This window comes from Prosopis cineraria, unplaced genomic scaffold, assembly GCF_029017545.1.
Source record: "Prosopis cineraria cultivar Desert tree isolate PC_DT_omini unplaced genomic scaffold, ASM2901754v1 PC3, whole genome shotgun sequence".
In the NCBI taxonomy this organism is placed as follows: Eukaryota; Viridiplantae; Streptophyta; class Magnoliopsida; order Fabales; family Fabaceae; genus Prosopis; species Prosopis cineraria.
This window is the reverse complement of record NW_026555334.1, coordinates 11,618,656-11,636,037: the sequence shown is the minus strand read 5'-3', so window position 1 is coordinate 11,636,037 and position 17,382 is coordinate 11,618,656. Positions and strand designations below refer to the sequence as shown.

At 28.2% G+C, this 17,382-nt stretch overlaps 1 protein-coding gene across 1 annotated transcript; it reads left to right on the top strand.

Moving 5' to 3' along the window:
* The first annotated feature begins 9,251 nt into the window (after positions 1–9,251).
* Positions 9,252–9,859, top strand: LOC129305397 (TIR-only protein-like). Its single transcript, XM_054945433.1, has 2 exons — positions 9,252–9,709; positions 9,793–9,859. Exons 1-2 carry the CDS (start codon positions 9,252–9,254, stop codon positions 9,857–9,859), a joined length of 525 nt encoding a protein of 174 aa, XP_054801408.1.
* Positions 9,860–17,382: the final 7,523 nt, after the last annotated feature.

Sequence of the window (17,382 nt, the reverse complement as noted above, 5' to 3'; positions counted from 1 at the left end):
TTAATTAGATCTCCTTAGCCACACATCACATAAGATTACTCAATTATCATAATAAAACTTAATTAATCCCTTTGTAATCCAAGGATTAAAATTTAAGATATTACATATGCAAAACTAGTAGATTTTGTTCTACCATCTGGAAGTTGGAATATACAGAGTCATAAGCATTACTTTTGGAATGTCATTGTTGATAGAATATTGGCTTCTTGTCCCCTTGCTAGGCATATGAATGATGAGTTCTAGTGGAGGCCTGCAAGTGACAACAGGTTCTCTGTTAATTTGGTTTACAATTTCCTTGATAATAGGGTATGTGTTAGCCGTCATCAAATTTGGACCAAATTATGGAAATGGCTTTTACAAGAAAAATTAAGTTTTTCATTTGGCAAGCCCTGCATGAGTGATTACCAACCAATCTTCTCAAAGCTCAGAGAGGAATTACAAGTGATGCTTCATGCCCCTTTGAGTGTGATAAGGAGGAGAGCGTTATACACATTGAGAGATTGTAAGCAAGCAAAAGAAATATGAGAGAAAATTATATATGTTAATTTTCGTATCAAGTTTTTTAATTGCAGTTTGCAGGATTGGGTGGCCTAGAATGCTAGGAAAGATCTAGGGGGACGTTGCTTTCAATCATGGCCTTGGATCAAGGTCTTTGGAGACATCTATTGGCTATTATGGACTACCCAATGTAGTAGCATTTTTGAGAATACATGTCACTCTGGGGACAACATCATCTCAGCTTGTAAAAGGCTTTTAATAGAGGAAAGGGATTTGAATCAATTGAAGCTTAATTTTACATACCAAAGGATGGGGCAAGAGAGGCAATGGACTGCACCAACATATGGAACTTTCAGAATGGATGTCGATGCCTCACTAAACCATCAGAACAATGCTGCATGTGGTAGACTACTAAGGGATTCAAATGGGGATTGGGTCATTGGTTTTACCTACAATTTGGGAAATATCCCAATTACAATTGCTAAAATTAAGCAAGGATTGGAAGTCTATAAACAAGTGTACGAGGGAAATGTTATTTTGGCATCGGATTCTATGGAAGCTCTGGATCTGATATACAGAGGAACAACGAGTAATCACCCATTTTACTTAGATATTATGGATTTTCAAAACTCTGTTTGTGAATAGCAGAACCTTGAACTATGATATATTTCACAGGAAGCCAACATTGGCATAGAATTTTTGGACAAATTGGCTTAGGAAATGCCCCACCACGTATCTCTTCTTCATGAAGTACTTGTTGGTTGTATTAATCTACTTTCAGGATAAAGTCAGGGTAAGTTGCCCTGCTCAAACAGGCCTAATTTTTTTTTTGGCTTGTTTTTTTTTTCCTAGTTTTTAGCTAGCCTTTTCAATTATAAAAAAAAGGCACGAAAGATGCACATTAAAGGGTTATACACAAGCTGACAAGTTCTGACCAACCTTCCTTCCATGTATGAATGAGAATCAAGAAATCTTTGCTTAAATTAAACGCAATATATATAATTTCTTTTTTATACTCCTTTTGTTCAAAATATAAGGTATTTTTTGAGAAATTGGATATTAAAAAATATAAGATATTTTGATACTTTTAAGGTATAATTATATCATTTTTTTAAAAATGCCCCTATTGAATATATTACTTTATATTTTTTTAGGGTGAAATACTTTATTAAATAAGAGTAAATATCAAAAGATATGGTTAGTTTAAATATTAGTAACTACTTTATTAAGAGGTGAGATTCAATTAAAAATGTTTTGTATTTTTTAACGAAGGAAATATAACAAAAACAATATATATATATATATATATAATTCTAAGGATTAAAAAAATACATGTGAAAATTAAACGAGTCAGCTGTTGCTGTATATATATGACTATAATAATGTAATTAGTTAATAGAAACTAAGTCTATTCTTTTTCCCCTTCAGTTAGTATAATAACCACATATATTTATTATACTTCTTAAAAATCGGAATGGATAGGCTGAAACAATATTTTGGAACGTAGAAAGTAGAAACCAAATTAATAAAAATAATGTCCATTTCGTATGCATGTATGATTTTTAATAATCGCTATCGTATGTGCAGATCTGGTTAATAGTAGCGTTATATTATATTAAAACAATCGTAGGATGTATTAGACACACACACACACACAACTATAACTATAACTTGGCTTTTTCTGATATGTGTGTGTATCCGATTCACCTTTTGAATAAATCTAGTCGTGTCAACATATTTAGGATGCTAAATTTTGTTTATTTTGATAATGAATAAGCGTTAGAAAATACACAACACAACGACACGATCTTCAAAAAGAAAATTTTCGTCAAGTCTTAAAGAAAGTTGAATTTGGTGAGAAAATCTCTTGAGCAATAATTACAGCAATTGCGTTTCTAAAGCAGCAATACAGTATAGTAAATAAAAAAATATTTGTAGTTATGACTATTAGTCAATTGTGATATAAATTAGATTCAATACTCTCTATTCATAAATTCGTATATTCAAACATTCTTATGCAACGGTATTGAATTAAATCAGTCAAGATATTAATTTAAGAGTTAATAATCAAAACCATAATAAAATTGTGATTAGACTGATCATAAACAAAGTATTAAACTGGTCAAAACATGCACCGATTTATGTGAAATAAAACAATTTACCTGTTCAATCAAACCTGTATTTCATAGAATGTGATATTGGATTGAATATATATATATATATATATATATATAATATTTTTCTTATATGAATATATAGGATCGAAACTACATATAAACAAATAAGACATTCAGTGATGGACAATCACTTAATTAGCAAAATACGAGGCTGCTTAGATCATGCCATCGTCAGTAAAAATTGATAATCGTTTTTTATTTAAGTCATGCAAGTCTAAATTTATGTGAAAACCAAAAACTGGAAGTCAAGCCGCAATAAATTAATTAATATTTCATGTCGACAAGGAAAAATTTTGATTATTTTTTTTTTGGAAAATCTTATATAAATATTAATTTTGCCACTAAATAAAATGTCAACACTGAGTTAACCGTGTTAGGCATAAAGTATCAGCTAAAATTTAATTTAAATTTAGCCACGTTGGATAACGTGGCATCAGGTTTCATCAAATGATATGTTGTTGATATAACTTCAGACATCAGACATTAATTTATGTCTCAATGATGGTTGAAACCACAATAGCCGCAATTCTTTTGCTCGTTAACAAAATTCCTAACCATTTCATATTATCATAACATTTATATGAGCTTGAACAAGGACGCCTAACACAAACAGAATTAGTCGTGACGAATGATTTAAATATATAGACATAGTTTGTTTGTCCATACTCTTTATGAAAGTATGTAAATTTTTAATTCTTTACTATATATATATCTTTCCATATATCTTAAAATAATCTGTTGCTTTTATTATAATCAATAACGCGTTTTTAATTTTAGTTTAGCACGTTAGTATACGTCAAACATGTGTAACACAATCAAAAGTAATTCAAGCATATAATATATACATACATGCATTGTAGTTTGTTGTGGTCCAGTCCGACATCAAAAGCATCTAAAGTTTTAATTCTACATTTACATTCCGGTCCATGTCTTAAAGGATAAGATTTAGATACTTAATCTTATGTACTTATTATATATACTTTTATTTAATCAAATCAATACAAGTGATTTTATAATTTGTTAATATTATTAATAAAATAATTTTTGACTCTTTTTGGCAGCTTAAGAGCACCTCTTTGAGAGGCATAGCTCCTATTAAAAATTCACTCGTTATTGTATACCCAGGATTCAAACTCAACACATGCATGTTATACTGCATGTAAATATCTAGTATATATATCAAACACCTACACATAGAGACTCGAATAACTAGGACAATATTTTGTTTGAACACAAGGCCACAACGAATAAATTGTGCAAAATAAACATGTTATATCAAAACCCAAAAAGGTTTCTGCACCTAAGAGGATGGATCATTGAAAATAATAAGGATTTAGTTGTCACTAAATGCCCAGTAAGCAAGCACATCAACTTAATCAATATTGTGTGCGTGGTGATCACCATATAACCTATTTCTCCGGTCTAAAATATAACAAATTTTTAATTATAATTCGAATACCAATAAAATTTAGTTATATCCTTATTTTTAATTAAAAATATCAAAAGTTTTCCTTTTTACTCTTTCCCCCACTTGTCAATAATAAATTAAATGAGAGAGATAATATTTTTTAATGAATTATTATAATATGAGAAAGCATGATTCTCCTTATAGATCAATAAAGTTTTAGCTATCATGAAGAGTGTGCAAAATGTAATAAATATTGTACAACAAACCAAGTTAATAAATACAAAGATAAAGTAGAAAAAAAAAATTCAAAACCTACCAAGTGTCTTATATTTTGAATCAAGATGAGTTTGAAAAAATATCTCATAATTTAGATCGGAGGGAGTACATACATAGGTGGTCCTTCTATCTCTTACAACCAAGTTATTAATGAATCAACAGCCTTTAATGGGTAAACACAAATTAATGAAGACTTAAGTTATTGAATTAGTGTGGCCGAATAAATTCATAGAAATTTTCAATGTTTCAAACCATAATTTCAACTCTAAGCTCCACTTTAACTCCTTTTTCCCTTTAACTATTTACCCAGTCTCAAATTATAACTAACTTTTAAAGGAGATTCGGCATCCTAAAATATAAAACACTTTGAGAATATTAATATTTTATTAAATAAATTTATTTTAATATTATTCTTTATCTCTCTCTATTTAATACTTGATAGGTGTAGATTTAAGGTTATTGAATGAAAGATATTTTTAAAAGTTTATATTTTTATTTTAAGAAAATGAGATTGTTAAGTGTATTTAATGATAAAATTATTTTATAAATTGGGAGGGAGGGAGTAACATGTAAGTATAATTAAAAAAAAATGTAGCGTGGAATTTTGACTTAGTTAAAATGAGAGATCATCATTAAATTAGTATATCTTTAAACCACGGACTATTTGGCTGCGGAAGAAATTTATAAAAAGTGCTAATTGGTATTGGACCAATAGAATCTGGGCATCAAGCCGTGGCAATCGTTACGTGGACAGCTTTGGTTGCGTATATTCAACTATCAGACATTAAATATTATCGATCGCCTGTCTGTATTTTCAAAGACATCTACTACCTCTTCTCATTTGCAAAATTAAATTTTTACAGACAATATACGATATAAATAATAACTTATAGAAATATTTGATTTACAATATATATTAATTAATTTACATATATAAAAACTCGAGAAAATTAACTCAATGGCCTCAAAAAATACAACTCCCATAAATTATGGATGAGATTTTTAAATATTTTAAAATATGACCCATTTATAAAATCAATTAAACGTGTTTTCTTTTTTTCCTTAGAATAAATTTATTATTAAAATAAAATATATTTGATTTAATTAATCTTTAGCTGAGTGGATCTTTCATTTTTATCATCAAAAATCATATTGTACGTGCTCCCTCTCTGATTTATCATTGTTAAATATTTTCTTCATCATATTTTTGGATCTGATTTTTTTTATCATCATATTCATCTCTTATACAGTGCTTTTCTTCATCAAAATTTTTTATTTAATTTTCCTGGATCACCATCTTCATCACAGAGTTTTTCCTCTTTCTCTCTCTTTGTTTTTCTCAGATATTACGAAGAGGATATTGGACATTAAAAAGAAAACTCTATTACTGATATGCAATTCTATATCATTGATATACGGCTATATATCAATGATAAACAAATTGGTAAGTTAAAATCACTAATATGACTTATCTATTAGTGATATATAATTTTATATCACTGATATACTATCGTAGATCAACATAACTAGATAATTAGACATAAACTTATTTATAATTGATATACAGCCGTATATCAATGATGTAATATCGCAGATCAGTAACACAAAAAACACATAATCATTTTCTCAAAACAAATCAAATAAAACCTCAAGAAACCCTCGCTTGAACTCTGACTTTTATAACAAAGTCTGACTAAACTTTCTCATCCTAGATCTACAGCTTTAGTATGGCTTTGTATAAAAGCTGTAGTTTCAGACTTCCTCACCTTACATTCATAATTTTTCAACCTGAATTTATAGCTTCCAGTCTTCCTTGCCTTGCATTCTTGTAGTCTCCTAGCTGAATCTCTAACTCCATTTATTCATTGGTGTGAGCTGTTCCGTTGTCTACTGTCAATTTCTTCATCGTTGTGATCGAAAGTGCAATGTCGTCTCCACATTTTCAGGTGGGTGAAAGCAAAACCAGTGTGGAAAGGAGGAATCAGGGTATTGTGATGCTAAAGGATAGTTTTGTTTTTTGTATTAAAGGTAAATTAAAAAACGACCATTATCTTAATTTAGAAAAAGGTAAGTTACTAGTTTTATTTAACTATATAATGTTGGCTAAATTTGCTAAAGCCCCTAAAAACTAAGAGAAGATGCATGCACTGCTCACAAAGCTGTAGATAGCGTGGTCTCGTATCTCTAGTCTTTGAAAAATGTAAGGAATTTAAATCCTATAAAATAGAGATTCAAGAATTTGTGTGGATTTTTTTTAATATTTTTCTTATTTTCTTATGTTTTATAGAATATAAAATCTTATCACTTTTTCTTAAGAAAGTAAACTGTATGAAATTTATAAATTATCAACTTTAAAAAAATTTAAATTCAAATGCAAGGGCTGGAGATTCAGTCATATGCTCTTCATAGGTTGTGCGTTCTAGAATTGATCGATCATTTAGACTCCTTCAATCCCAAATTATAAGATACTTTTAGATAAAATCTCACATGCTAATAAAATTCATTAAATACACTTTATAACCTTACTTTTTCAAGATAAAAATATAAACTTTTAAAAATACCTTTCATTTAATACTTCATTGATGAAAGAATATTGAAGAGAGAGAATATATGAAAAGAATAATATTAAAAAACTATAATTAATGAGATTTTATTTTTATTAAAGTATCCTATATTTTGGGATGTTGAATCTTTTCTAAAAAATTTTTTATAATTTGGGACGAAGGGAGTATCTTATATATATATATATATATATATAGTTATGCATGTATGTAGAAGGATAAATGAGGAATCTAAAAGACTTACATTATAGTAGTATATATAGTTTTCGTTTACAAAGGGAAGAATCATGTTTAAGGTTCTATAAAAAATGCTATTCATAGATAAGGACTAATAATAAGTTATAATTTGAGAAAAAAATGAGTCTATTTTCCTATTTTAATAATCTCTTTTATATTAGTTCTTATTTATGAATAACATTCTTCACAGCTGGTCCTTGGATGCTATTCTCTATTTAAAAAGCAAACAAAAGTAATTGGAAAAATCACAATCAATGACCACTAGAGACAATTAATTGCACTGAGGGACTAAATGATTCTGATATTACTCCATAGGACCTACCTTTGCTATGAAAAGATAAAACTACCCTTCATGTGTACTCCTCCAGTCCTTTTTATAAGTTATTTTTACCAACCTCATCAACACCAATGAAAAAAATACAAGGAATAAAAGTGTGTAAAATTTCAAATATGCTTCTATATAGCAAATTCAAAAAGTAATGTCATTTTACTTTTTCTCTCTTATAAATGGTAATACATTTCAAATATTACTTAAAAAGCTGCACCGTGACTTATAAATGCACTAAATGAATCTTCTAGAATGTGTCTTATAAATGAAACCAAATGGAGTATATTATATACTCTTTTAACAACAACTCCCCATTTGAAAAAAAAATAAATTTTATTCTCATTTTAACAACAATCAATTCCTTTATTAACAACTCCAAAAAATTAACTTAGTGGTGGAAAGGAACAAGTATTGTGATTTGGTGAACAAGCCCCCATTTGAGGAAAAAAAAAATAAGTCTCATTTTTATTTTAACAACAATCAATTCCCTTATCAATAACTCCAACGTATTGATTTGGTGGTAGAGAGGACAAGCGTTGTAATTCAATGAACAAGTTTTTGTTTGAAAAAAACAAGTCTCATTTCCATTCTTACAACAATCTCTTATTAACAATTTCAAATAAGCAATTTTGTAGAGGAGTTGTTGTAATATGATAAACAAGTCTCCATTCAAAAAAAAAAGTCTCATTTTTAGTTTAACAACAATTAATTCCCCCATCACAAAAAATATACATCAAGGATAGTTTTATATTTTCACAACAAATTTTAATTGCATTTAGGTCATTTGGTTCTACAAAGTAATATTAGAATTATTTAATATCAGAATTATTTGGTTCTGTAGCGTAGTTAATTGTCTCTAGTGGTCCTTGATTATAATTTTTCCAAAATAGTTTTATAAAAAAGCAAAAATTAATTAAAGTACAACATCAACAAATAACTTAATTAATAGCGCTGGAAGCTCTATAAGCGATGAAATTAATGACTTTGTTAATTGCCTCATTAGCCAAGAGGGAATTATATTGTTAGTATTATACTTCATGCGTTAAAAAATATAAAATATTTTTAAACGAATCTCGCCCTTAATAAATTAATTAATTATCTCAAAACTAATAATATCTTTTTATATTTATTTTTATTTAATAGGGTGTTTTACTTTAGAATAAACATAGAGTGATTTATTTATTATGAAGACTTTTGAAAAAAATACATTAATTATATCTCAAAAATTTAAAAATACCTTGCATTTTCTAATTATCAATTGCCCATTCTATATATTGCATGCGCATAACATGTATGTGTGTGTGTGTGGATACACTGATATACATTCATATAATATGTAGATGAATTAATGTACTTGCTCGGGCGAAAAGATGCGCATGAAATAAACTAATATATGCAATTAATAAATTTACATTTCCAATTCAAAGAGGTGACACAACTAAAGTAATAGGAGCTGACAAAATATTTCCAACGAACAAGCATATTTCAACATCATGAAAAGCACACCTCAACATGCATAATTAAAAAAAAAACTAAAAACAGCCGATTCTTTTGTGCTTGAGTCAGCTTTCCCAAGTACTAGGTAAATTCCCAGCCCAGACTTTCATGTCTTTTTTTCCCCTCCAATTCAAAACTCAAAATCCATATATATATATATATAGCATTATATTGCATAACCATGTGTGCTCATAAATCTACAGAGACAGAAACCAAGCCTCGGACAGTAGCTAGCTAGGTAGACACAAGCTTTTTTTGGTTTTGGCAACATGGGATTGCATGCAAGAATTCGGCATTACTTTGCAGGATCCGCATGCGACGTGTTCATAAACCATCGTACGGTTGATACGAGACGTACGGTGGTTCGGTTGCTGTACGACCATCTGAAGCAGCAAGGACGTAAGCCGTTCTTGGACGCAGAAAATCTAAAACCTGGAGACAGATTGTTGGACACGATTGAGGAAGCTGTACGACGATGTAAGGTTGGGGTTACTGTGTTTTCACCTCGTTACTGTGAATCTTATTTCTGTCTCCACGAGCTCTCACTGCTCGTGAAATCAAAGAAACGAATCGTTCCGATTTTCTACGACGTGAAGCCGTCCCAGCTTGAGGTGATTAAGAACAGTGCTGGAATATTGAGCTGCTCCCAGAAAGATCTGCAGAGGTTTCATTTGGCAATTGAAGAAGCTAAATGCATTGTGGGGCTGCCCTTCGACTCCTCAAAAGGGTATTATTTTCTTTCCCTGTCTCTTTAGTTTTCTCTCTCATGCAAAAGCGTTGAGATAGGACGTCACTTGCATTTCATTTCAGTGACTGGTCGGACCTGGTACGTAAAGCTTCAGATGCAGTGATGAGCAACTTGTACGTCAGTGCATGAGTTAATCAGAAAATTTGGCATTCATCATCAGTTCAATTGTAAGTTCAGTTTGGCTTAGCTTGATTAACTAGAAGCTTCCACTAACAATGATGCATGTCGCGTTGTTGAAGCTAAGTGGCTAAATTTCTGCTAGTTTATTGCGGCTTTAATTTAGTCTTTAAACCACCAATATGTAATGTTTCAATTCCTCGATCCAATAAAAATGTTTGCTCATCAAGTACTCATTAAGTAGTATTGTGCTCCACATCAGTAAACGCTAGCTCTAGAAGAACTCAAGTAGAGCATGCATTTTGTTGGCTACGTGCTTGTTTATTTTTAGATCATTGGGCACATATATATATATATCTACCTATATATACAAATTAAATGAACTTTGAGATATGATTAAACCGGTAGTAAGTAGAAATAGTAATCTGTGATGTTGTAAGAACTTTAATATTATAGTTTGTATGTGTATTTGATTGTATGTGTATATGTTGTTGGAAATAAAATCTAACATATGAGGCCACACATGTATATATTAAAAATGTGTGGCCATTGTTTGATTAAGTCTAAATAAAGTGATTTATTTAGTTTTAAAGTTTGAAGATTTAGGAGTATAATTGAGGTAAAATAAATGCATAAAAACCAAGGTAGTATTTATGATTTGTTTAGCGGCCAAATCATTATCGCAAACCTATTAACTTTATAAATAGGGATTGTGGTCATTAATTTGGCTGATTAATCAAAACATTCTCCAACCTCTCTTCTTGAAAATATATAGAATTTTCTCTCAAGTAACAAATCCAAAAAACACAACCGTTCATTCACATACTTGAATATCAAAACAAGTGATGGATTTAAGTACGTTTCTGTGCTCTATCTCTATTTCTAAGAATTGATATAGGATTGACCGGATGGGTTAATTTGATTATGTCTGTGTTTACTACTTTTTCAAATCTATCATATGTATGTAGAAGTGCGCTTTATAGTTTGCATGAAATTTGGAAAAAAAAAAACATTGTTTATAACTTATGATCGAACACTGTCGCTTCCATAAATCAATATGAATAATCAATCCTGAATTAATCAGTGGAGCAATTTTTTTTTTTTATAAATTTCATTCAAGACAAGTTTTCTGTATCTACTTGTCTGCTCTTTTTTCTCTTTTTTGGTTCGTTTAAGACACCTAAGACAACCCATGTGTGTATGTGTTTCTGGGTGCATGTAACTAAACACAATCTCCCGTTGTACATATAATCCAAAACATTATGAATAATATTTATTTAGATTTGTGACTAGTATAATTTTTGATATAAAGATTTATCGATAGATGATTAGATTGATATATTTTCATTAGTAGAAAAAAATAACAAAAAGATGAAAGCATTAACATATTAATATATTTATAAAACTTGTAGAAATGCATAGTATGTGCAAATACAGGGCCGCTCTAGTTTAATCATCTCAGACCAGCAATTTTTCCAATAATGCACATGGGTTGATTGAAAAGAAAAGCATAATGTAATTCGATGCATACATTAGCATGACGTGATAGATTGGTAGGGTTATTTGGTTTAGTTTACATTTTTTAAAACAAAAAGGGTTAAATATCAATTTAGACTTTGAACTATAGGTTCAGGGGCGATTTAAATCTCAAATTTTGAAAAGATGTATTTTGAATTCTAAATAATTAAAATTGAGACAATTTAAACCCTAACGCTAACTTTCAATAAACGTCCGTCAAATTTATTTAAAAAAAATTACACTTTAAGTTCTAATTTGACAAACATTTGTTGAAAGTTAAAGATAGAGGTGAAATTACTCCAACTTTAATTGTTTAGAATTCAAAATATATATTTTTAAAAGTTTGGGGTTCAAACTCGTTCCTGAACTTATAGTTCAGGGTCTAAATTACATATTAATCCTTGATAGTGTTATAAATTTCCCAGGATATGAGAAGAAGGAATTAAAAAAAGGTAAATGATGATAATGATGATGATGATGAAACTATATAAAAGAAGGTTTTAAATTGTAATAATGAAAAAAAAAATTTGGTGTAGATTATGGTGGGTATGAATGATTATTTTCATTTTTGTTGAGTGGGATTTTGATAGGCAATCAATGGTAGTAATAAGAATATAACATAATTTTTCACTATAAGAGCATTTTCATTTTTTTCCTATTTGTTCTTTTGCGTAATGGAATCTCATAATAATATCGGTGAAAAAAAAATGTTATCATTCTTTGTTAAAAAAAAATCTAAAATAGATTCCTCTTCGTACACTTTTTTCTTTGTCTCTTTATTTATCATAAAGGCATTTGGTTCTGTTTTATAAATTTTCACTTTCATCGATCAATTCAAACCAAGGAACTTACATACTCTTTCAAAATCTTTTTAAAAATTGATATAATATGCAAAATGCACTTTTTTCAATTACTTTTAAATTATTATTGATTAAAGTGCATTTTTTCAAATACAAAAGAGTTAATACACAATATTAACCCTGAACTATAAGTCCAAGGGCTATTTGAACTCTAAACTTTTTAAAAAGTACATTCTGAACCCTAAATAATTAAAGTTGAGACAATTTAATCCCTATTATTAACTTTTAACAAACGTATGTCAAATTTATTTAAAAAAAATTACACTTTACCTTTTTAAAGTTTAAGGTTCAAAACATCCCTAGACCTATAGTTCAGAATCTAAATTAATATTTAACTCAAAAAAAAATGTTTACTTTGTTGTCTGATATATATAATAAAATGAATACTCTATCTCAAAGCCATAATGGTTTAATTTTAATGTGGAATGTAATTAAGGAATGTAAATGTGAATGTTGTTGATATATATAGCCTGTGCCCACAGAATATGATGGACCAGGGTCAACACAACACAGGCTGAACCAGCTTCTACTTTAGGGTGGTCTTCTTAAAATATGGTACACTTTTTCTTTCTGGGCCCATTAAAAACGTTTTCCTGTCCTTCAACCGTAACGATTGACCCCTTTTGCTTCTGTTCTCACCCGTTAATTGCGACTCGTTTCTTTCAGTTTAAATAAAAAGCAGATATTTTCATCAAAAAATAAAAAATAAAAATATTATTTAAAAATATCATCATTTTTCATAATTATTACTTTAATTCCCTTCGTTAATATTCCTTCCATCTTCGTCCCAACGACGGAGCTTCCAACGTGGAAGAAATGTGTGTTTCATTTCTTACCTTACAAACACCATGATATGAACTTCTACAAAGTATACTATATTACTTCACTATTCACCACATTATAATTTTTTTACATGGTTTTCTGATTGAGTAGATTCGAGGATTGCCGAGCCTAATTGATGATAAACTTTTCAAAGATATTTTTTTTTTTACATGGACTCAAACTTGAAATATTATATTTAAGCAGTCAAAACTAAGTTCACTAAGACCAACGCCTTGATCAGCATAATCTATTTTGCTATATAGCATGGAGAAATGTTGGTGTGAAGATTTCTTTCACACTGGACTGAAAAAATATCAGCGGCCCAAATGGGCATTATGAGCCCAAAACAATATTGAGTGGCCCAAATAGAACGCTCTTTCTTATACATTTGACAAGAAAAATGAGGGAAAGGAATCACATGTTTTGGTCTTAAACTATTCACTTAGGAATTCGGCCCAGAGAAAAAAAAAAAGTATCCACCTAGCAACATTTAAAATTCTAAATTTTAACCAAAGGGCATTTGTCTTAGAACTTAAGGATATGAATAGTTTAACTTGCGGTCTCATATTTTGTCCTAGGATATGCAATAGTACAGTTGAGTATACAAAGCGTGTCTTGCCAATGGTACTTACTAAACCCCCTCAAAAAGGGACTACTTAAATGGGAATTTGGATTAGTCTGAAGTGGATTGGGTGGATAATGAACCTAACATGTCCAAGTGCTTCAGGATACAAGGTGTGAAACAAAACAAAAAATACTAAATTTTATTATAATGTAATATTTCTTTTTCAACAATTAAAAATGGGATAATGTTATCACTATTTTTAATAAATATTAACTTTGATCATTAGTTACCCCAGAAAATTATTGAAAGGATTTTGAAATTATAGAAAACAATCTCAAAAATCATAAATAAATACTCTATAAAAATTAATATCAAGTAAATTTATCAATTTATAAGTAATTGTCAAGACCCAAATGTTAAATTTTTATCAATTTGAATGATCAAAATATCATTTTAAGTTTTAACCAACCACTTTGATTGACTACTGAGTAATTATTGAATTACCATTGCTTGCAACATTGGTAAATAATTTAAAAATACTTCTGTTTTAATTTCAAAAGTTCTAGCTAATTCCTTTTTAACCGCTTATCATGGATGGCGATGAAATTTATTTTTTACCCCTATATATAAATTTTTCCAAAAATAGAATTACCAAATGATTTTGATATCATAGTGAGAATAAAACTGTAGTAATATGATATGACTTAACATTAATTAACTCAATATTGACAATGCTTTTTTCTTTCATAAAAAATAAATAGAGAGATTTTCTAATACAAAGTTTATACTCTCTTTATTTAAAAATATAAGATATTTTTTAAAAAGTTAGATGTTTAAAAATGTAATATATTTTTAATCTTTCGAGGCATAATCATTATTTTTTAAAAAAATACCCCTATTAATAATAATTTTATATTTATTGTAGAGTGTTTAATAAATATAAATATAAAAAAATAGGATTAATTAAAAAGTAAGTAATTATTTTATTAAAAAATAAAATATAATTAAAAATATTTTATATTTTTAAATAAAAAGAGCATCTTTTTTACATTTGTTTGTATGTGAAATGCTTGTAGAGTTTCAATTGGCGTAATTGATGACAGCATCAACAGTGCGAATAAGTCTGATGTGGCACTTAATATTGAAAAAAAAATATTGATGGAAAACTGATTAATGTTAAAAAGTACGCAACACATCGTTCAAAAACCAAAAAAAAGTACATGACAGTGAAGTTAATATATACTCTATGAATATCAAATTATAAAATATTTTTAAATAAAACCATACATATTAATAAAATTTATTAAATAAATTTTATAATTTTATTTTTTAAAATAAAAATATAAATTTTTTTAAATTTATTATTTAATCCCCATTTGTTAAAGAAGGAAAAATATATAGAAAAATAATATTAAAAAAATTATTAATAAAATTTTATTTTTTTTATCAAAACATTCATATATTGATTTATAAATTCCATTCATACTTTGAATTTAATGTGTATTAACTTTGTGAGGAACTTAAGAATCCAAGTTCATAATTCTAAATTTTAAATGAAGATAAGTTTATCGCTTATAATACGCTGACTATAAATAGTTAGTGAGTAACTTAACGTACCATTACATGCATTCTAACTTTATTTTTTTAAAAAAATTAATTAAATAAAATTTACAGTGACATATAGGGATTTTTTTTTAATTGACATAAATAGGTTGCACGATCAAATTAAAGGCAGATAAAGTAATTGAGATGTGTCCAAAAATTGTGCAGATAATGTAACTTTAAAAGTATGACGGAATGGTATAATTTTAATTAAAAAATGAAAATATTAAAAAAAACCAACATATATATAAAAAATAAGCCAACTTTTTTTTAAAAAAAATGTCCGTAAAATAATTTGAGAACACGTGAGCACTTACACTGTTACACATCCGTCGTTGTCAGGATTGGTCCCGCTTTCATTCTTTTTATGATGATTATCAATCCCAAATCCCAATATAAAATACTAAGGTGATTTTATTTATTATTATTATTATTATTATTATTTTTAAGCAGGCGAGATGTGGATCAGTGGAAGCGGTCTTGGTGCTCATCATTTGATGAGTAGTGAGCATCGAACACGATTCAGGTTTTATAAAATTTATTTTTTTACTTTAATTTTATTTTTATTATAAAAAATTATAAAAATTTAATAAATTTATTTTATTATTAATCTGTATAATATAGATTTAATCTGAATAATTTAATTTAATATTAATCTTTTTAAAAAAATTATAAATTGACTATTCAGGTATACTCTATATAGAATGAATTCAAAATACATCTGAATAGGTAATTTATAAATTTTTTAAAAAAATTATATTAAATTATTCAAATTAAATTTACATTATCTAGATTAATAATAAAATAGATTTATTAAATTTTTATATTTTTTATTTTAAATAAATATATAATAAAATATAACATAAAATAGATAAATCTACACTGTCCAAATTAACAATCTGGATAGTCCAGATTGCTCATCATGATGAGCATGATGGTGCTCACCCATGGATCAGTATCATTTGGGCAAAACTTATGTTTATTTGCTCAAATTTATTAAGTCTAAATTTCCAACCAATTCTTACATATGTGATTTTTATTATTAATGATGGTCCAACGGTATTTTAAAATTTTATTCATGTAAATTTTTATTTTTATTAATAATCAAATTCATATGCTACGATTTGATTGGAAAGTTAGACGACCTAATAGATATAAGTAAATATACTTAAGTTTTGTTCTTGTGATTTATTTAAAATTTCATGCCCCATATGTATAAACAAATACATTTAAAGTGTTTCTCCATGTATATATACATTGGCATAAATGAGTTTTCTATTTGTGTTATATGCCTATTTGTATGATTGTGATGTATTGTACGAGTCCAAAATATTTTATATATTAAGGGTGGTCAAATGAATGGTGTAGACTTTTGGCACATATGTGTGAATTTAAACATTCTAGTTGTGAGAATTTATGAAAGAGGAGTGAAAATGAGTTTAGATGTCCAACTTTGGATAGAAAAAGAACATGATTGTGAAACCTATGCTATTAGTTAAAATTAAAAGAAAAAGCTCTCTATAAACACTGAAATCATCTCAATTGAATGTCGGACGGATTTTGGGACATGTCGGAAGTTCATTCTTTGTAGACACATGGCGCCTCATGCCGTAGCGCATGGCACAAAGGCTCATAAGCTTGGCGCACTTGCTTTAAACTCTGATTTGAATGAAATAAAAGTGAATAGGAGTATTTTAAATGTTAAAATCTTGAGATCCCATTAGTAAAATGATAAACTTGATTTATTCCATTTGCAATGGTTAGAAGTTGCTGTCTCATTTGTATAATTTGATTAAATTTAATGATTACATAGTTTAAGAGGAGATTGGAGAAAATTAATAAGGATAACCTTTCTTGTTTAATATGGAGTTTACAACTTCAATTTCAAAAAATGAAGAAGCTATTAAACTATCAAATGATACCCAGTGAGTTTATTTGCAAATCAACATCAAAGTTAACTTATATTTTGATTTCTCAAAGATATGGCTTAGCTGCTGTTGTGATATCGAATATCTAGAAAGATGTGAACGTTTAATTAAGGTGAGACTAATATAAGATTGTGATGAAAAACAACAAAATGATTTGGTTGCTTTTGAACTTTTTTTTGGATTAGGTTGCTTTTGGATTAAAATATTCTATTTTACTTATATTTATAAATTATTTTTAAC

Coding starts and splice junctions, on each gene's coding strand:
- LOC129305397 (XM_054945433.1), top strand. CDS start 9,252: ATGGGATTGCATGCAAGAATTCGGCATTACTTTGCAGGATCCGCATGC. Junction 9,710..9,792: donor CCCTTCGACTCCTCAAAAGG/GTATTATTTTCT, acceptor ATTTCATTTCAG/TGACTGGTCGGACCTGGTAC.